Source organism: Saccopteryx leptura, chromosome 6 (genome assembly GCF_036850995.1).
Source record: "Saccopteryx leptura isolate mSacLep1 chromosome 6, mSacLep1_pri_phased_curated, whole genome shotgun sequence".
In the NCBI taxonomy this organism is placed as follows: Eukaryota; Metazoa; Chordata; class Mammalia; order Chiroptera; family Emballonuridae; genus Saccopteryx; species Saccopteryx leptura.
The window spans coordinates 34,131,916-34,153,938 of NC_089508.1; the positions used below are offsets into that span (position 1 = coordinate 34,131,916).

Below are 22,023 nucleotides of genomic sequence, written 5' to 3' on the forward strand. Positions count from 1 at the left end.
GTTTAGGAAGAAAACATTTACAAATTCATTCTAGGAACTTCCTGAAGCACCCATTGGCTCTTAAATAGACATCTTCAAGCCAATTTACACACTAAGATTCTTTTAAGCCATCAACCCCAAATGCTTGCATTAGAGGCAGCTTAGGTACTGCTGTAGTGCAGATCTCCTTTCCAAAATTGAGGCACACTGTGGGCACAGGGCCCTGGCCTCCACTGGGGGCCATCGGGTGGCCTATTGCAGGACTGACAATTGGCTTGGCCTGCCTGGCCCTGAGCCATGGCTGGAGAAGTGGATAGAGGGGCAAATAGGGAGAGATGCCTAGAGTCTTGCACAACAGATCATACTAGTCCTAAGTTTGACATTGATATGTTGGTTCCAGTTCTGATACAAGAAAATGCAAGAGACAGTTGTGTGATAAAAGTTCCTCTAGAGATGAAACATATACATTACTTTGTGACTGGGAGTGGAATCACCAAAAGCCATGACCTACTTCATTGTGAAAATGTACAAATTAGCATAGAATGTGTAAAAGTGAGCCACATGTTAAGATTCAAAGGAAGATAGGTTAGAATACTTAATATTAAGATAGCAATATTACTCAGAGCAATTTATGGATTCACTGCAATACCTATCAAAATCCTAAAGGCTTTTTTTCTTCCAGAAATGAAAAAGCCAATCCTCAAATTCATATGGAATGGCAAGGGGCCCTGAGGAGTCAAAACAACATAGAAAAACACAAAGTTGGAAGACTCTCACTTCCTAATTTCAAAACTTACTACAAAGCTACAGTAATCAAAACAGTGTAAGACTTGCATAAGGGTAGACATACAGATCAATGGAATAGAATTCACAGTCCAGGAATAAACCAGTATATCTATAGTAAAGTGATTTTCAACAAAAATGATAAGACCATTCAATGAGAGAGAAAAGCTTTTTCATCAGCCTGACCTGTGGTGGCGCAGTGGATAAAGCGTCGACCTGGAATGCTGAGGTTGCTGGTTCAAAACCCTGGGCTTGCCCGGTCAAGGCATATATGGGAGTTGAAGCTTCCTGCTCCTCCCCCCCTTCTCTCTCTCTCTCTCCCCCCTCTAAAATGAATAAATAAAAATAATTTAAAAAAAAAAAAAGAAAAGCTTCTTCATCAGTTGGCATTGGGTCAACTGGATAGCCATAAGCAAAATAAGTCGGATCCCTTCTTCACACTACATCAACCTTAAACTATACCACTGCAACACAATCTCTTCCTTGTAATAAAAAAACACTACTCTGCCTGACCAGACAGTGGCGTAGTGCATAGAGCATCGGACTGGGATGCAGAGGACTCAGGTTCGAAGCTCCGAGGTCACTGGCTTGAGTGTGGGCTCACCTGGCTTGAGTGCAGGATTGCTGGCTTGAGTGTGGAATCATAGACATGACCTCATGGTCGCTGGCTTGAGCCCAAAGGTCGCTGGCTTGAGCCCAAGGTTACTGGCTTGAGCAAGGGGTCACTTGTCCTACTGTAGCCCCCCCCCCCCATCAAGGCACACATGAGAAAGCAATCAATAAACAACTAAGGTGCTGCTACGAAGAATTGATGCTTCTTATCTCTCTCCCTTCCTTTCTGTCCATCCCTATCTGTCCCTCTCTCTGTCTCTGTTACAAACAAAACAACAAAAACAAAAAACACTACTCATTGGTGGGTATCTCTAACAATTCTCTGATAGTTCCATATGCCTTCTAACTTTCACCCTTGGACCTTTAACATAGAAACAGCCTTTCCTCCTCTGCAGTATCATTCCTGCTAACTTGATAGGCAGGATGTACTATATAAATGGAATTGCTAGATTAAATATTCTCCAGGTGGTTTTCTTCCTTGAAATCCTTGAGCACTCTCCTATTTGTAATGGGATTATAACAAATTCAGATATTGAAGATCTCAAGGAGATCAAACCCAAATTTAAGATCTCAAAAAGATGACAGATCTTTTACATTTCATAGGCAAAATTTCAACAACATAGAAGGATCACAGGGGTTGAACCCATTAAGATTCAAATCAAGCCATTTAAACCTCTACCCCAAGTACAAAATACTCTTTTATGATCTTTATTTTACAGATGAGGAAACTGAGGCAGTAGATGATTGTACTGCAAGAAACTTCTTCCAGAATCTGTTTTAGCCCATCAGTTTCACTTCTAAGAAAAAACAGATTGCTAGATAGTTAGATTAACAATTTTTAAAAACTAGGAAAAGTGGACCTTGATTTAAGAATCAAAATCCTGATTACTGAAAGAAAATTCTGGATTTCTTTCTTCCTTTCTCAAGCCCCTTTACTTCTGGCTTTACAAGTGGCTGTGTAAGTAGGGAAGGTGCTACATACTAAGATTCAGAAAATAGTGGGTGTGTTACATAATGCCACCAAAAAGCTAAGTAACTCATCACTTGAAAGTTTCACGAAATTACAAAGACAGTGGCTCAGTTGCTTTAGAAATAATATTGGTCTCTCATGGAATAAGATGTGCTGATTTGGGGTAAGAATGTTCATTTAAAAAAATTAATCAACTTATTTTTAGAAAGAGAAGATATACATTGATCTGTTTCTATATGGGCCCTGGCCGAGGATCGAATCATCAACCTTTGCATATCAGGATGACACTCTAATAAACTGAGCTATCTATCTAGCAAGGGCTAAGAATGTTCTAATATGCTTGTAGACTTCTCTGGGATCACTGATATTACTAAAAAAATTCAGGAATCAAATAAAGAAGTCAGAAAATTAGATAATTAGACTAATAATCCTATAACTTGTTCTGAATGCTCCTCACATTGAGAAAAAGATTTATTCTCTTGGCTTAATTTTGTTTTTCCCCCCCCAGTTTTACTGAGCTATATTGCCATACAGATCTGGGTCAGTGTAAAGTGTATACAGAACTACAATTTGACTTTCACATGTTGTGAAACTATTATCACAGTAAGTTTAGTTAACATTATCATCTTATATAGATACAAATATTTTTTTTCCTTGTGATAAGAACTCTTGGGATCTACTTTCTTAACAACTTTCAAGTATACCACAAAGTGTTAACTGTAGCCATCATGGTAGTTTGTACCTTTTGACTACCTTCATCTAATTTCCCCACCCAACATCTCTGGACTTCTGGTAACCACAAATGATCTATTTCTCTATGGGTTTATTTATTTTTTTAATTCCACATACACGTGAGATCATACAGGATTTACCTTGCTTGGTCTCACTTTTTTAATTTATCATAATGCCCTCATGGTCTATCTATGTTTTTGCAAATGGGAGGATTTCCTTCTTTTTCATGACTGAATAATATATATATTATTGTGATACAGGTATATCACAACTTCTTTATTAATTCATTGGTTGATGGACACTTTAGGTCCTTTCCATGACTTGGCTATTGTGAGCAATGTTGCTGTGAACATGGGAGTGCATATACCTTTCTGAGATAGAGATTTTGTTTCCTTTGGAGAAATACTCAGAATAGCTAGCATATAGTATTTCTATTTTTTAATTATTTGAGGAAGTTCCATACTGTTTTTCATAGTGGCTATAACAATTTATAATCCCACCAACAGTGCACAAGGATTGAATTTTCTCCAATCCTTGCCAGCATTTGTTATTGCTTGTGTTTTGATGACAGCCATTCTAACAGGTGTGAGGTGAGATACCACTGTGGTTTTGATTTGCATTCCTGTTATGAACAGTGAGTTTGAGCATCTTTGCATGTACCTGTTGGCCATTCACGTATCTTTTCCTGAAAAATGTCTATTCAGGTCATTTGTCCATTTTTAATTAGATTATGTGCTTTTTGGCTATTGAGTTGTATTAGTACTTTATATATTTTGGATACTAACCTCTTACCAGTTAACATACTTAACAAATATTTTTTTTCTATTCCTTATGTAATCTTTTCACTTTGTTGATAGTTTCTTTTGCTGTACAGAAGCTTTTAAATTTGATATAGTTCCACTTGTTAATTTTTTATTTTGTTGTTTGTCCTTTATGTGTCATATCCAAAAATTATCATTGCCAAACTTATGTAAAGGGGTTTTTCCCCTGTGTTTTCTTCTAGGAGTTTTATGGTTTCTGGTCTTACAGTTAAGTCTTTAATCTATTTCAAGTTAATTTTTGTGAATGGTGTAAAATAGGTGTCCAGTTTCATTCTTCTACACATGAATATCCAATTTTCCCAGCATCATTTATAGAGGAGACTGTCTATTCTCTAATGAGTATTCTTGGCTTTTGTGTCAAATATTAATCGAATGTATATGCTCTTGATGCTGTTCCATCAGTCTATGTGTCTTTTTTATGCTAGGACCATATTGTTTTAATTACTACAGCTTTATAACAAAAGTTTGAAATCAGGACATTGTAAAACCTCCCTTTGTTCTTCTTCCTTAGGACAGCTTTAGATATTTGGTGTATTTTGTGGTTCCATATAAATTTTAGGGTTTTGTGTTCTATTTATGTAAAATGTGTGACTGGAATCTTGATAGGGATCGCATTAAATCTATAGATGATTTTGGGTTGTAGGACATTTTAAAAATCCATGAATATAAAATAACTTTCCATGTATTTATGCCTTTTTCAAATTCTTTCATCATTATCTTACATTTTCAGTGTAGAGAGCTTTTGTCATCTTGGTTAAATTTATTAAGCATTTTATTATTTTTGAAGTGGTAATAAATGGGATCTTTTATTTTTTTGTCAGTTAATTCACTGTAAGTATATAGAAATGCTACTGATTTTTTATGTTTATTTTGTATCTTGCAAACTTACTAAATTTGTTTATTGGTTCCAACAGTGTCCTGGTGAATTCTTTAGGATCTTTTCTATATACAATCATGTCATCTGCAAATAAAGACAATTTCACTTTTCTTTCCAATTTTGATCTTTTATTTTTCTTGCCTAATTGCTTTGGCTAGAATTTTTAGTATTATGTTGAATAGGAGTGGTGAGTACTCCTGACTTTAAAAAAACTTTCAATTTTTCATTGTTGAGTGTGATATTAATTGTGGGCTTGTCATGCATAGCCTTTATTCTATTGAGGTATGTTCTTTTTATATCCAATTTGTTAAGAGTTTTTACCATGAACAGATGTTAAACTTTGTCAAATGTTTTCTGTGCCCATAGAAATGATCATATAATTTTTCTTTCATTCTATTAATGTAATGTATTGCATTTATTTATTTGTGTATATTGAATTCTCCTTGCATCCCAAGGTTAAATTCCACTTGATCAGATTGAGTAATCCTTTTAATGTGCTGCTGAAATCAGTTTGTTAGTACTGACTGAGAATTTTTGCATCTATATTCATCAGGGATATTGGCCTGTAGTTTTCTTGTAGTGTCTTTCCCAGCTTTGGTATCAGGGTGATGCTGGTCTCTGAAAATAAATTTGGGAATGCCCTCTCCTTTTCAGTTTTTTGGAAGAGTTTGAAAAGTATGATGTTACCATATTTCCCCATGTAGAAAATGCACCTTTTCCAGAAAAATTTAGGGTCTAAAAACTGGGTGTGTCTTTTACAGTGGTTGTAGACTTTTACTTGCATTTCTTGATTTTTCGTGCTTGTTTCTGAGCTCATTGTTGAAGACAGTGATTCATCATCAGACACAGATGAGGATAAGCTAATGGATGGGAGTTTTGACAGTGATGAGGAGTTGTATAAATTTTATGATGAATAAAACTTGAGTTCAATAACTTTATGTAATACATTTTTGTTCAAATTTTGGGCCCCAAAATTAAGGCGCATCTTATACATGGGAGCGTCTATACATGGGGAAATATGGTAATTCTTATTTAAGTGTTGGTAAAATTCACCAATGAAACCATCTGCTCCTGCCTTTTCTTTGTTGAAAGTTTTTTTGTTACTGCTTCAGTCTCCTGAATAGTAATTGGTCTGTTCAGATTTTCTACTTCTTCCTCATTCAGTCTTGGCAGGCTGTAATTTCTAAGAAATTTTCTATTTCATCTAGGTTGTCCAGTTTCTTGACATACAGTTTTTCTTGGCTCAATTTTGGATACTCTCCCCTTCTGGCTGAGAAAAGGACTATAAACTGTGATAATAATCCTTTTCACATTGTGCAGCAGGTTCAGAGGTATGATCTCCACAGTTCTAAATGCTGCTATACAGGCACTATCTCATCAACTGGTTCAATAAATCCAACAAATAACAACAAAAAGCACAGGAAAACTGGACACTTACAAAAGTTGAAATAACTTCCTAAAAAGCTGATATACTGTTTAATTCCTTAAGTACAGGTGAAAGCCTAGATTAATTGATTCATCATATCTTCAGATGCTAAAGGTCTATCAGTCTAGGCCACAAAGGGAACCCAGATACTTGAAATAATCTGTAATTACATAGCTGACTGTCTTCATTAGCATAACATTACTATTCCATTATATTTTTATCAACATAACTGTTATTCCAGGCCCTGGCCGGTTGGCTCAGCGGTAGAGCGTCGGCCTAGTGTGCGGAGGACCCGGGTTCGATTCCCGGCCAGGGCACACAGGAGAAGCGCCCATTTGCTTCTCCACCCCTCCGCCGCACTTTCCTCTCTGTCTCTCTCTTCCCCTCCCGCAGCCAAGGCTCCATTGGAGCAAAGATGGCCCGGGCGCTGGGGATGGCTCTGTGGCCTCTGCCCCAGGCGCTAGAGTGGCTCTGGTCGCAATATGGCGACGCCCAGGATGGGCAGAGCATCACCCCCTGGTGGGCAGAGCGTCGCCCCATGGTGGGCGTGCCGGGTGGATCCCGGTCGGGCGCATGCGGGAGTCTGTCTGACTGTCTCTCCCCGTTTCCAGCTTCATAAAAATGAAAAAAAACAAAAACAAAAAAAAACCATAACTGTTATTCCAGAAAAATCTTCCCTGGAAGATAAAAGTTGTGAATAACTTTATTGCTTTTTATGAAAACTTTTTTTTCCCAACAGAATACTACACAGCCATAAGAAACAATGACATTGTAACATTTATGACAACATGGATGAACCTTAAGAACATTATACTGAGTGAAATAAGTAAATCAGAAAAAGCTAAGAACTGTATGATTTCACACATAGGTGGGATATAAAACTGAGACTCATGGACACAGATAAAAGTAAAATGGTTACCAGGGGGAAGGGAATGTGGGGGTAGAGGGAGGGACTTGGATGAATGGGGAGGAAGAAGGGGTAGAAGGGTATAAAGAGGGACAAATATAAGGTGACAGAAAATGATTTGACTTTGGGTGATGGGTATACAACATAATCAACAGTTCAAATGCTATAGAAATGTTTATCTGAAACCTATGTACTCTTTTTAAAATTTTAATGGGGTGACATTGATAAATCAGGGCACATATGTTCAGAGAAAACATCTCCAGGTTATTTTGACATTTGATTATGCTGCATTCCCATATGTACTCTTATTGATCAATGTCACACTGTTAAAGTTAATTTTCTAAATCAAATTTAAAAATTTAAAGTTTATTTAACATTTTTTAAAAATTTTATATTAAAATTTTCTTTTTTTTAACCTTTGAGTAGTGAGGTGTTTTTTTTTGTGTTCACTGACCCCTGGGAGTGAGTTGTTTTTCAAAATATAAAATTAGTTCCAGTTCCAGTTTTATTAAGTTAAAATCATGTTTGTTTGATAATCAATTTATGGAAACAAGAAGAACATACATTTGCCTTTTTTAATGTTGCCTTACACATTTTTAAAATAAAAATTTTTGTACAGTCGTACTCTGGATGGTCAGGAGGCATGAGGACATACATGAACATTTGTACTACTCAAAGGGTTAAGAGAGAGAGAGATAAGAAGCATCGACTCATAGCTGCTTCACTTTAGTTGTTTATTGACTGCTTCTCATATGTGCCTTGACTTGGGGGGGTGCTCAAGACAAGTCAGTGAACCCTTGCTCAAACTAGTGACCTTGGCCTCAAGCCAGTTACCTTGGGCTTCAAGCCAGCCATCTTGGGCTCAAGCCAATGACCTTTGGGATTCTAGCCAGAGATCTTTGGGCTCTCACCAGCAATCTTGGATTATATTGATGATTCTGCACTCAAGCTGGTGACTCCATGTACAAGCTGGCATGCTCATGGTCAAGCCCACAAGCTGGCACTCTAATTAGTAACCTTGCGGTTTCAAACCATTACTTTCAGCATCTTGGGTCAATTCTTAATCCATTGCACCACCATGGGTCAGGCTACAAAAACTTCTTAAATAGAAAGTATCAAAAGACAGTTTACATACCAAGACTCTCAGAATCCCTTGCCTTACTGTGTCCATGATTTCGATATGATTATATCATGATCTTTGTTTAATTCTAATCAAACTTCCATATTAAAAGATTTGCTTTAAATTTAACTTCAAGATCTCATAAATATCCTGAGCTTGCCCTTCCCTTTGTAAGACTCTGATTCTGAAACTAAGATTTAGCTGAAGTGGCATTCTCCCTTACCATAGTAAGAATAAACTCTGCTTTATTATCAACAGGTTGTCTTGATGATATTTTTGAAGAGCCAAAAGAAAGTTACCTCTTACTTGGACAAAGTTATCAAAGTTAACCCTTCCTTGGACAATTCTAGACAAGCCCTATTAAGTACTAACTCTTCTTTTTTCTCTAGGATCCATTGGTGTTATGTTATGAGACATTTTTATATATGCTAAAAAAGATGATTATATCTCAGTTACATAAATTCTTTGTTTTCCCAGTGCCTATAAAAGATGATTATACTATACTGTAGTTCAACAGTATTATGTCAAAAAAATGCATTACCTTAATTAAAAATACCTATTGCTAAAAAATGCTGATCATCCTTTAAACCTTCAGAAAGTCATAATCTTTTTTGCTAGTGAAGAGTCTTGTCTTGATGCTGATGGCTATTGACTGATCAGGGTGGTGGGCTGATAGAGGTTGAAGTGGCTGTGGCAATTTCTTAAAATAAGACAAAAATGAAGTCTGCCATATTTATTGACTATTCCTTTCACAAACCATTTTTCTGTAGCTTGTGATGCTGTCTGATAACATTTTACCCATAGAACTTCTTTCAAAATTGGAGTCAATTTTTTCAAACCCGGCCATTGATTTATCAACTAAGTTTATGTAATAGTCTATCTAAATCCTTTGTTGTCATTGCAACAATCTTCATAGCAGTATATTCTATCATGAGTATATTCCATCTCAAGAAACTACTTTATTTGTTCATTCATTAAGAACAACTGTTTATCTGTTCAAGTTTATTGTAAGATTGCAGAAATTCAGTCACCTCATTAGGCTCCACTTCTAATTCTAGATCTCTTGCAATTTCCATCACATTTGCAGTTACTGCTGCCACTGAAGTCTTCAACTCTCAAAGTCATCCACGAAAGTTGTAATCAACTTCTTCTTAACTCTTGATATTATGACCTCTCCCCATGAATCACAAATAATCTTAATGGCATCTAGAATGGTGAATCCTTTTTAGAAGGTTTTCAATTTACTTTGTCTAAACCCATCAGAGGAATCACTCAACTATAGCCTTGTGAAATATATTTCTTAAATAATATTTGAAGTCAAAATTAGTCCTTGACCCTTGGGCTGCAGAATGAATGTTGTGTTCAAGCAGGTATGAAAACATAGTCATTATCTTTCAGGGCTCTTGGGTGACTAGGGCCATTGTCCATGAGCAGTAATATTTTGAAAGGAGTCTTTTTTCTGAGCAGTAGGTCTCAAAAATAGGCTTAAAATATTCAATAAATTATGTTATAAACAGCTGTGCTGTCATCCAGGCTTTGTTGTTCCATTTACAGAGCACAGAGTAGATTTAACATAATTCTTAAGGGTTCTAGGATTTTTGGAATGGTAAAAGAACATCAGTTTCAACTTAAAGTAACCAGCTTCATTAGCCACTAACAAGACAGTCAGTTTGTTCTTTGAGGCTTTAAATATAGGAATTGACTTCTCATTTCCAGCTGTGAAAGTCCTAGCAGGCATCTTCTTCAAAGAAAGTTTTTGGTTCACATTGAAAATCTGTTGTTTATGTAGCTACCTTCATTAATTATCTTAGCTATCATCTGGATAATTTGCTGCAGCTTTTACATCAGCACTTGGTGCTTCACCTTGTACCTTTATGTTATGGAAATGGATTTTTTCCTTAAACTTCATGACTTCTCTTCTGCAGCTTTCTTACCTCTCCTAGTCTCCACAGAATTGAAGAGAGTTAGGGCCTTGCTCTGGATTAGGCTTGGGCTTAAGGGAATGTTGTGGCTAGTCTGATTTTCTATCCAGATCACTAAAACTTTTTCCATATCAGCAATTAGGCTGTTTTCTTTACTTATCATCAGTTTGTTGGAAAAACACTTTTAACTTCCTTAAATAACTTTTCCTTTGCATTTACAACTTGGCTAAGTATTTGGCTCAAGAAGCCTAGCTTTCAGTCTATCTGAGCTTTCAACATGCCTTCCTCATAAACTTAATCATTTTTAGCTTTTCATTTAAAGTGACTCTTCCTTTCACTTGAACACTTAGAGGCTATGTTGGCCTAATTTCAATATTGTTGTGTCTCAAGGAAAGGGGAGGCCCAAGGATAGGAAGAGATGAGGAAATAGCTGGTTGATGGGGCAGTTAGTACACCCCCATTTCTCCATTAAGTACGCAATCTTATATGGTTTGTGGCACCTCAAAATAATTACAATAGTAACATCAAAGATCACTGATCACAGATAACTATAACAAATATAATGATAAAGTTTGAAGTACTGCATGAATTACCAAAATGTGACAGAGCAAATGCTATTGGAAAAATAGCACAGACAGACTTGCTCAATGCAGGGTTATTATAAACATTCAATCTGTATATAAAAAAACCACCCCACAGTATCTGCAAAGCATAATAAAGGCAAGTACAATAAAACAAGGCATGTGTGTAGAGTTTTCTTTATGTTGTCAACATTCTGGAGATGTTTCTTTGAGGATAGTTAATTCAATAAATAAATGAAAAATGATTAAAGTAAAAGGACTAGTAGGGACATACAAGGAAGATCCATCATGTTGCCTAGGGGAGACTCAGAGAAGGCCTCCAGAAGAGATCAGTCTTGAACTGAGTCTCCACAGGTAAGAATTTTCTATGAAAACAAGGGAAATGGATATTTTATGCAGTGGGGGAAAGGGTCCAGAAGAATAGAGGCAGGGCATAGCATTGAGAGAATGGTGAACTGCTAATAAAATCTATATAAAAAATAAAGGGAAATAAAAGTAGAGTAAGCAATAAGATATTGAAGTTAGGAAGTTCAAAGTTAGAACTGCTTATGATGATGAAAGAGCTCTGGGTGTGGCTAAGGGCATGAATATGAAATACTAAAATGGTGTTGAGAGGAAAGAACTTAAGTTTATTGAAGTCACTGAGCTATAAGTCTATGATGTTAGAAGGGCTCCCTACATGGATCTAAATGGCTATGTGGATCATTGACATGGTGATTTCACCCTAAAAAATATGATCAGAAAAAACTGGACCATCATGATGTCCAGTCAAAGTGAATAATAGTCAAAACAAGCCAATGAGAGCATAACTGAAATAAAAGACGGCCCTAACAACACAAAGAACCATGAGAAGTGTAAAAAGGTTCAAAGAAGCCCGTTCTCCAAAAGAAATTATTTTTGTCCTAATCACCATAATTACTATCAGTTTATCCATCATCATCTCATGATCAAGTGAAAATCATGCAGTAATCAACATAAAATATCATTTTTTAAAGTTCATTTATATCTATTATTTTATTTTAGTGACTATTCAATTATCATTTTCCTGACCCTTACGGTTTCTTAACCTTAGGTTTTAGTATGGGACTACAGGACTTTACATCTCTTATAATTAAAGAGCCTTCCTCAGATGCTCATGTCTTTTAAATGTTGTTGACAATAACAAAGGAATAGAGGTTAAACATGGCTGTCTGGATTTATGTTTATTTAACTCTATTATAAAGGTCTTGAGCAAACAATTGCAACTATTAACTCAAGGGATTCAAGCTAAGGCAACAGATTCACAACACAGAAATTGAAAAAATTTACACTAAAGAAAATAAAACATGACTTGTACCTATTTGAAGTTCTCCAATTATTTTTTGACTTGTTAAATAATATACACATTCTACTGGAAATATAAGTTATTCCATTTACTAAAACTCCTGGTGATATAAGTATCCAATAGGCCCATTTCAGTATGATTCACTTGTACTCCTACTCTTGATAAAGTTTAGGAAGAATAAAGTATGATATCATTAATATTAAGTGAAAGAGATCAATATTAAAATAATTAGCATTTATATAGCACTTTCCTCTTAGGATCCCAGATTTTAAGGTACATTTTCAAAGTCACATCATTTCAAGGATACAGGTAAAAAAAAAGCTATTTATAGTTCCTTTTTATAAATGCATAATACACAAAGTTAAATGACTTCCAAATTAGTGTTATTAGTAATCAAACAAAAAAAATGGTTTCTTCACCCATAGTTCAAGGCACTATTTCTAAAATATGCTGCCTGTGAATTAAGATCTTTTAGAAATTTATATTCACAAAATGATTATAATGTATTTCTCAGAAGTCACTTTATTTTTAGTGAGATTTATTTAGTGAATTTATATGATTATTTTCAGTTAGTCTGTTTTTAAATAACTTTTTGACAGTGGGGCAATTAAAGAGAGCTCTCTCTCATCTTAGAATTACAGAGGAGCTCATTACTATCCTAACTAGGAGCGCTGTCAAAATTTTGCTGTTAGCTTGCAAAAACAATTAAAATAAGGGAACTATCCATTAATATATCACTACTAATAGTTTTAGAAAGTAAAAGCCCTAATATTCATATTTTATTTATTTATTTATTAATTTTTTTAATTAGGGGAGGCAGAGAGACAGACTCCTGCATGTGCCTCAACCAGGACCTACCCAGCCAGCCCACTTTGGGGTGATGCTCTCCCCACTGGGGCCATGCTCCCAACTGGGCTGTTTTTAGTACCTGAGGCAGAGGCTCCCCAGAGCCATCCTTAGCTCCCAGGGCCAACTCAATTGAATTCTTTAATCCATGGCTGCAGGAAAGGGGGAGAGAGAGAGAGAAAAAGAGAGAGAGAGAAAAAAAAAGAGGGAGGCAAGGAGAAGCAGATGGTCACTTCTCCTGTGTACTGTGACCAGGAATCAAACTCGGAACATCCATATGCCCAGCCAATGCTCTACCACTGAGCCAACTGGCCAGGGCCTCATATTCTTGATATGAACATTACATATTATTTTCTTCATTCTTCCATCAAAACGTCATTTTTAGCTCTCGTTCCTGTTGAACAGCTCTAATTCAGTAGTCCGTCTAAAGTAATGACATACTTACTGGCTCTGAGAATGTTTTCCTTGCTGCTGCACCGGGACTGGACCTGCAGAAAAAGCATAAACTCAGTAATTTAGGGTTTATAACACATTTAGTCAGATATATGCATTCCTATTGGGCAAGCTCCTGAGGTCTAGGAGCAAAGGTTTTATATATCTCAGATATCATAACATGTTAGTAAAAAGATGTTACGTTTGTCCCATATGTGTTTTTTATCTTTTCCTTATTTTAAATAACTGATTTCTAGAAAAAGTTCAGAGTACAATATTATAAATGTGACAGAGATAGAACCAAAGGCAATTTTTTATTGATGTGTATTTGAAATGAATATATGGAAAAAGAATATCAAGTTACCACATATTTAGCTGTGAATACAGACCCTTAATTTTAAGGCATTATGCAGATCTCTTGACAGGAATAATGCAATTCAAGTAATAAAGTTGTAATCAAATATTCTACTGTAGTTATATTTGGTTATATATGCTAATAAGGGGAAATCCTCAAATACAATATTTCTGTATGATTCTAATGACCTTTGTTATTTATTATATTTATTAATATTGGTTATAAAAGATGCTTCTGTTGAAAATCAACAAATTTGAACACATTTATTTACCAGTTCTTAGATATGTATATAGTTTATTGATCAGAAACACTTATGCTTTGATTCAAATATTTTCAGTCAAAGTAGAACATTGTTTTCATACTGAAAAACTATTGAATTCAAAGGCGATGTTGAATACCACCACCACTTGTAATTTCAGAGGAAACTCTATTTAAACTCCATACCTTGTCTTCCCAGTTCACAGCAGCTTGCCCCAAATGGATATATACACAACAAACTAATTTCTATTGCTTAACATAATCTACTATTGTAATGAAACAATTTATGAAAGGAATGTTGCAACTTAGGGTGGGTTATGGTTGTCCTTCCCTGAAAAAAAACAATTGTTAATGTTTAAAGAAACAACAACAATAAAAAAAAAAATCACAAACATACACACAAGAAAAACATACACACACATCAAAAAAAGAAAAAAAGGGAAAATAACTCCAGATGTGATTCTCTTTTGGCCCAGATTGTTTAATTGGTTTAAAATATACTAGAATGAAGAAGCTAATATAGAAGACAGTACTCTTATATTCTTTCAATCAGAAGTTTTATTGAGGAGCAATTCTGGACCAAATGGGAAAGAATTAAGGACTACTTGAAGAAAACAATACAGGGAGAAAAACACAAAAAGTGAGAAATAAAAAAAGAAGAGAGGGACTTGAGGGGTAACTCTAGTAGATAGGAAAGAAAGTATGGGTTTATAGAAGGAGATAATATGTAAATGCAGAATATTCTGCTATTTATTATTGAAAATTCGTACCAAGAGGGTAAGAATGACTAATAAACTTGCTGTAAGATAAACAAGCAAGTTGGCATCCTATGGAATGAAAATAAGTACAACTATAGCACTACAGCCTTAAAGGAGAAAATAAACAAACACTAGTAGAAAAATTAATAGACAAGCTTATAAAGAGATAAACTACATTTTAAAAAGTGATTCAAAGAACACAAGAGAAAGCTAAAGAGTGAGAGAAAAATCTGGGAGCGAGAAGAAAAGAAAGGGGAAAATGTTGAAAGACAAAAACAGTTCAAAGAAGTCAAATGGAAGTCAAGAAAGTCTTCAACAAGATGTAGAAACAGAAGGAGCCCAAACCCATAGCGCAAAGCAACGTTTGCGAATGGAAAGCAGCTCCTTTGATCAGTAATAGTTACTCTTAAGTCGTAGCCTCTATTCCTCCAGAGTTCATCTTTAAGCCCTTCCAATCTAGAGTGGAGCTAGTTAATGGATAGAAACAAGAGATTTATAATGAATAGAGCAGTTTAGATGAGTAGTTCAAATTGTCTCATCAAATGTTTCAATAGATTTATATAATGTCTAAATGGAAATGGTAGTGACTAACTAGCTGACTTTATCAAGAAAACCAAAATAAAATACAAACCCAAACCAAAACAACAATAAAAGACACCATCTCCCTTCTTTAGATGACTAAAAAAATTAACAGAAAGTTCATTCATAGCATAAATTTAATAAAGAAATACAAATCTTGCATTGTGGCACCTCAATTTAGAATATTTCAAACAGTTTTGAAAGAGAGATTTGGATGATGAAAACCATTCCATTCTTTGAATCTGAGTTATTTATTTAGGTTTACAAATTGCCAATAGCAGTAAAACCAATGTTTTCTCATTTACGTTACATTGGTTAATTGACCCAGATTTGAGGGAAATCACTTTTAAAATAAATAATTATGTAACTTTTACTTTAGTGATCTTGAGTATATATGTAAAAAAGTGGATAGTAATTGAAAAGATTTAAAAACATCTAATACATATGATGATGCCCCTCTCTCTTATGCCATGAAACATGTCATCTTAATGTATTTATTTTATAAAACCCCATAAAGATTTGACCTAACTCACAATGTAATGAAATTTACTGGAAAGAATAAAGTTAAGAAACAATTATCCTTGTTCTCACTCTTATGAACTATAAAGAAGGTGTTACCCAGGTCTCCCTCAAGTTTTATGATTTATTGTTTTTTTTTCCTTTATTTTATGCTGGTTTTTTGCTCAGTGGGAAAATAAAAAAAGTTTGAAAAACAATACAGAACTAAGCTCTTGGCCTAATACCAAATTTTTCAGGGATTAAAAATTAAAGGTATGGTACTGGATTACCTATTACTTTATTCTATTGGATTAACATCTGACTTTATGGTGTTGACAAAAAAGTCCCCTTTCAATTGGAATCAGAATTAAAATAATGTGTAGAAACAGTATATTGTATTAAGGTCAATGGAGGAAATAAATATACAAGAGACTTACTGAAAATATAGGTATTCATTTACTAATCAAGACTGCTTTCAGACATCAAAAAATTCATTTAATTCAATTCAAAATGTGTTTAGATGTATAATATAATTTTGCTGAAGATCACATTGTCCATCTTAAAGCCGTAAACAGAAAATAAAACGGGGGAGAGCACGTAATAAATGGTAAGGGGAAAAGTGAAAATGCTTTAAACAAAGCTGAGAAAATTTTAACAAACAACCACAATCTTTAGATACAGTGAGAAGTGACTTACCTTATGCTTAGGTCATAACAAGAATAGCACAGTGTTTAAAGTCAGCTCTTCATTATGGGAGGTACAATTGAAAGCCATAGGTTATAATAACATGAATTGCTATACAGAAATGAAGACTTTTGCAGCCCAACATGAAAAGCTAACTCTTACAGGAGAACATTTCAACTTATGTTTAATGCAACATGAAGAACAATTGAGGGTATAAACATCAAAACACATGAATCTGACACCAATAAGAGAGAGACAGCCCAGTCTCTCAGGAACACAGAAGATTTAATCTGTGACCAAAATCTGTGACACATAAGGGAAGGCACATCACTCTAACATTGAAAGATGCATGCATGATGTATAATCATCCACTGACAACCCCACCCCCACCCCATACCACTCGTACACACACAAGCTCACTAAGATACAGGGAAAGAATGTAGTGCCAAGCTGTTATGAAGAAAGCAGGACACACAGAAGCGCAGCAGTGGTCATGTGATTTGAGAGGTGTTCTTCCCTTAAACCATCCCATCACCATGCTTATTTTAAAGAAGCCAGAAAAAGACCCTCTTCAATGCTGCAGTAGCTACGAGCCCCCAGCATGAAGCTAGTGTGTGGAATTTTGATCACCGTTCCCTGCGATGTCAGGGGCTCTCCAGTGGAAGCCAGATGTGTAACACCAGTTAGTGGGGGTACAAATGTGTGAATAACAAACACCCTTTCTCTTCTGCATTTCACAGAAGTGAGGGAGGAGAGAAACAAATAAAATAAAATCCACGCTAAGAATAGGTTCATAACAATATAAAGATGTATAAATATTAAAATGAAGATTACATTTGATTCAAGTTAATACAACTTAGGTTTCTTAAAAACTGTCTCTATTTTGCTGCTCACCAGGCTAATTTGTATTTTTTCTCCTGTAAACACTTGGATTAAATTAATCAATACAATATGACTCATATTGAAAAATTCTGAGCAGTTGGCAAATGGGGGTTAAAGTCAAGAACAAAAGAAGTCATCTTTGGGGGACATTAAGAAAGCCTACTCTTTCTATTTTTAGCATAATTTTACTGGTCAGCAGTTAAATTTAAAATTAGAAATTAAGCTTCTGTATATCTGCTTACTCATGTAATCTGAGAAATTCTATGGCAATTTTTTTGAAACATGTAATTTAAATTTCAATCTTTTTACCTTTTAAAAAGCAAACAACAAAAAACACTATCTATTTAGAAATTGTTACTAACTTTCCCTATGCACTTTTCTCTCTTGTCAATTAAATATGGGCCATTTCTGTTCCGGTCCTGTCAATAATACGGTCATATCAGCTCATTAAAAAAATTTCAAAATTTTTTTCTATAATTGATGAGAGTATCTAACTTCATCTATTTTACTTTTTGTATGAGCTGATTTTGAGTCATGTGTTGCAGGTAATTTAGTAAGCAGATTTTTAGTTGTTTAGAGATCATTTGCTTGTATCACCATTTTCTCTTCTGCATCTTATTCTTAGCAGGCCAAAATATCTTGACTTCCTTGTTAGTATATCTTGATTATTTTATGCTCTGGGTCCTCTTTTAATCTCAGCTTCTTTATGGGAAAAATAAAGACTATAGGCTCATAGGAGATAATACAAATATCAGTGATTTTAGCTATAAAGGTAGAGACAAATGTCAGGAGTTATCAGTGGAGCCAATGACAGTTGTGAAATAACTCTGTAATTACACAACCGCTTACTGTAACTTCTTCATCAGTTCAAAATGGAGGCGAATACTTATTTTTAATTAAAAGAAAAAAAAAAAAGTATATCCATATGGCCATATATACTGGTAGAGTTGCAAGCCACTTATGGAACAAAGTCTGAACTAACTCCTTTAGAATATTCCTTGTACTCTTGAACTCTTAGCCCTTAGACAAACTGTTTCCTCTGCCTGGAATATCCTGTTGCTTTTTTTTTTTTTTATCCTAATACGACATGTCCTTTAAGATCCAGCCTAAATTATACCAGGTGCAAAAATATTCCCCAAGTTCCTTAATCAGAAATATTTTCTTCTTTCTAAACTCTTTTAACAGCCTTACTGAGATATAATTTACCTACCATAAAATTCACTCATTTTAAGTATACAGTTTTATAACTTTTAATAAATTTATATGGCTGTACAACTATGACCACAATCAAGTTTTAGGTTTACCTAAGTTCTTAAAGCCTCTTATGAACTTCTATTTAAAAGAGTTACCACAGTTATTAATATTCCAATTATTGATGTAGGTCCCCAAATATATTGGAGGTTCTAAAGGGAAAGGACTTGACTTTAATTCTCTTTCTACCATGTCAAACACAGTGCTTTGTACAGAATAAGTATTTGCTAAATTTGAATAATTGTTTATTTTGTAGTCTTTCAATCTCAGCAGATTAAAAATGATTTTTTTATAGTATGAGTATGATCATAGCCATTCATGTACTAGCTTAAAAATAATTTTTACTTATTTGGGTCTGCTAATATTAAAAGTAAAATATGAAAAGTATGTAGATTATATCTAAAAAATATATGAGTTCCCTACAGAATGATCTTAAAAGTTTGGAAAACACATTACTATCATTATTACATAAGGTTATTCAAATAGTACCATTTGGAGTCCAATGAAAGTTATTCTATATAAAAGGTTTCAGTTCAGGTTAAGAAGATCCCTTATTTTCTAAGAGAAGAGGCTATTCTATATTTCATATGGTCAAATCATTAGAATGAGAGATATGAGATTTTTGATGCCTTATGGGCCCTTTTGATTTAACGTTTTTACCTTATTAAACTTATTTAAGACTTATCTGTCTATGAAAGAACAAATTTATTGAGTACCATTTACTCATAAAAATAAAATTTAAGAGGACAGAAAAAAGAGAACCTCATTGGCATTTACTCGGATTATTTGCCTCTTTAGCCTACCCAAAAACAGAGGAAAGAAAGGTTTAATTTAAACATTAAGCAAACAACTCTACAATCTCAGACTCCGTAATTCTTTTTCCCTTCTTTTCCCATTTCTTATAGCAAAATAGATAATGGTCTAGAAAAGCTCTCTTGCACAGTTCCATTCATTCATCACTTTATCTATAAATTAGTATACAAGCATTTGGCTCATCTGAGCCTCATGACAATTCATTTGTGTTCAATTAGCTTTATAATATCACAAACATATGTAATTGAAGAACTTAAAATTTTGGCTTATTTATGACATGAAAGATGGCATGACAATGGGAATGGTTTCTAATATTGGCTTTTCCTTTTTCTAGCTGTGTGTGCTCAGACACAACAATCAACATTTTGAAGTTTTAATTTCCTTATCCATAAAGTGGGGAAAAATTAAGTAGGATAATGTATGTGAAAGTGAAAATGATCACAAATAAAAAAGAGTAACATAATCTAAGTCATTATTATTATCCTATGTACATTTTAAATCACCTACATTATATATTAGGAGAATTTGAGACACAATGAGAATAAAGAATTTGCTCCAGATCATGCCATAAATCAGTGACAAGATAACTGCCAATTTCTAGACTAAATCTTCCAAAAGGCTAAGTTAAAGTCTGAGGTTACCTTTGTAAGGATTCATCTAATTTTGTTTTGTATAATTGTAGTCAAGTTATTTCATTTCTATGGGACTTAATTTCCTCAACTGCAAAATGAGGATATTTTCCAGAGGTTTCAATTGAAGTTGATGGACCCTTTGAAAGAATCTGTGAATAAAAGTTAAAAGTCAGGGTAGGGGGAAAAGGGGTGTCCACTCACTGGAATGAAGAAAAAATTATAATTTTTATATTTACCAACCTAAATAAATTTTAATATTTTCTTTCATTATAAACTTGGATAAAAAGCAACAGTAATATTAGCACAATCTATTGCTTCAAATTAAGAGTATCTGAAAATACTGTCATATTCATCAAGATTTCAAATTATAGTAGTCTAAGAGCTCACAAATAGATTATTTAATGGATTTATAAAGCAGTATTATATCATAACTTATTTTATACATATTCTGATAATGATTTCAATGTAGTTTTCTTTGTAATCCAATGTTTTTTATTTTATATATTTAAAAGTCTTCCCTGAAAAGAAGAGTGTCAGCTTTTCCAGATTCCCAAATGGATCCATGGGAGGAAATAGGTCAGAACTAGGTAATTTCTCAGCTTCCTTTTATGTCTAGGATTTTATGGCCTAAGAAACCTTTCTCATCTCCATCTGTTACCCTTTATCAAATCATATATAAAAGAACTCCTTTTTTTTGAAAAACTGATATAAAATTGGTCTCTAAATTAAGAAATTGTCCATTTAATAGGACTATCTATGAAACAAAAAAGGAATATGGTTATCATGAAAGTTATAAAGATCTCAGACTAAAAGAAATTATGCTGTGCTTGCTCTTTTCCCATTGGTATAATTAATTAAATGGAATAATCACTTACCAGTCATCACATTTAAAACTCTCTAACGAAAGATAAACTTGAACACACACACATACGCACGTGCACACACACACACCTTTATCGCTAATTATTTTTTAAACTTAGTCATGTGTTGATCACAGGTGAAGAGCAACAATGCTATTATATATGTATAACACAAGCCTTTGAAAACGCACAGACAATACTTATAAGCATTACAATATTACAAAACTTTTTCCACACGATCCTTTTTAAATGTTTTCCCACTATTGTATAAATTATTAGTCTTAAATTCCCCTGAGCCTTAAGTCCTCGGTAAATGTGAAGAATTGTTTTGTTTTTTGTTTTATTGTTTGTTTATTTTCAGTACTGACCTCTTCTAAAAGAAGCTAGAACTATGACAGGTTACAGAGATGGTGAAATAAATAATAATTACCATTATAAATTAAAAGCCTATTTATGCTGCTTTATAGGTAACTTGGTATGTTTCTTATTCCTAAAGAGTATAATATGTAGAACATAATTCAGAATAAAATTGGTTATCATTCTATCTCAAGGGAAAATAAATTTGAACACCAATGATAAATATTCTTAATGTATTTCCTATGTAAAGCTTTACTTGTATATAGAGTCACTCTCAATGACCTCTAGAAAATTTGTAATCCCTAGCTGGCCTCCCCTTGGTACCAACAATATTTAGAGTTGATGTCTGTTCTGAGAATTTCAATGTTAATTATGAAAAATATGAGGAAAATATACTAAGAATATCTATAAAGCAAAGCTAAAATATTTTTTGACTAATAGGGATTTGGGATTATTCATGACACCACTTTCCAATCTTCAGATGAATAACTGATTATTTTACAAGAAATTTACTTCCATTCTAGAGATGAGAAAGCAGAAATTGTTGCTACCTTTAGATAACACAGTTAAGTAGTGAAGGGGAGCAGAATATGCCACCCCCAAATGCTCCACATTGGCATGTGGATTATTTTGAGTTGAGGCAATCTAGACTCAGCAGACTCAAGAAAAATTTTTACCCCCTAAAAAAATCTGAATAGGTGGCTTGGCTCAGAGAAAGAGAGAGAGAGAGAGAGAGCGCTATTACCAGAGATAACTTTTATCTG

The 22,023-nt window shown here is 34.2% G+C and overlaps 1 protein-coding gene across 8 annotated transcripts in view; it reads right to left on the reverse strand.

Annotated features, from left to right (window-relative positions):
• The window catches only part of GPHN (gephyrin), a 509,895-nt gene that overhangs the window by 127,474 nt on the left and 360,398 nt on the right, over positions 1 to 22,023 (reverse strand). For all 8 annotated transcript variants that reach the window (XM_066388097.1, XM_066388096.1, XM_066388095.1 and 5 more), the window contains one exon: positions 13,346 to 13,388. In XM_066388097.1, coding sequence (XP_066244194.1) covers positions 13,346 to 13,388 — 43 coding nt within the window. The remainder of the gene's footprint in view (positions 1 to 13,345; positions 13,389 to 22,023) is intronic.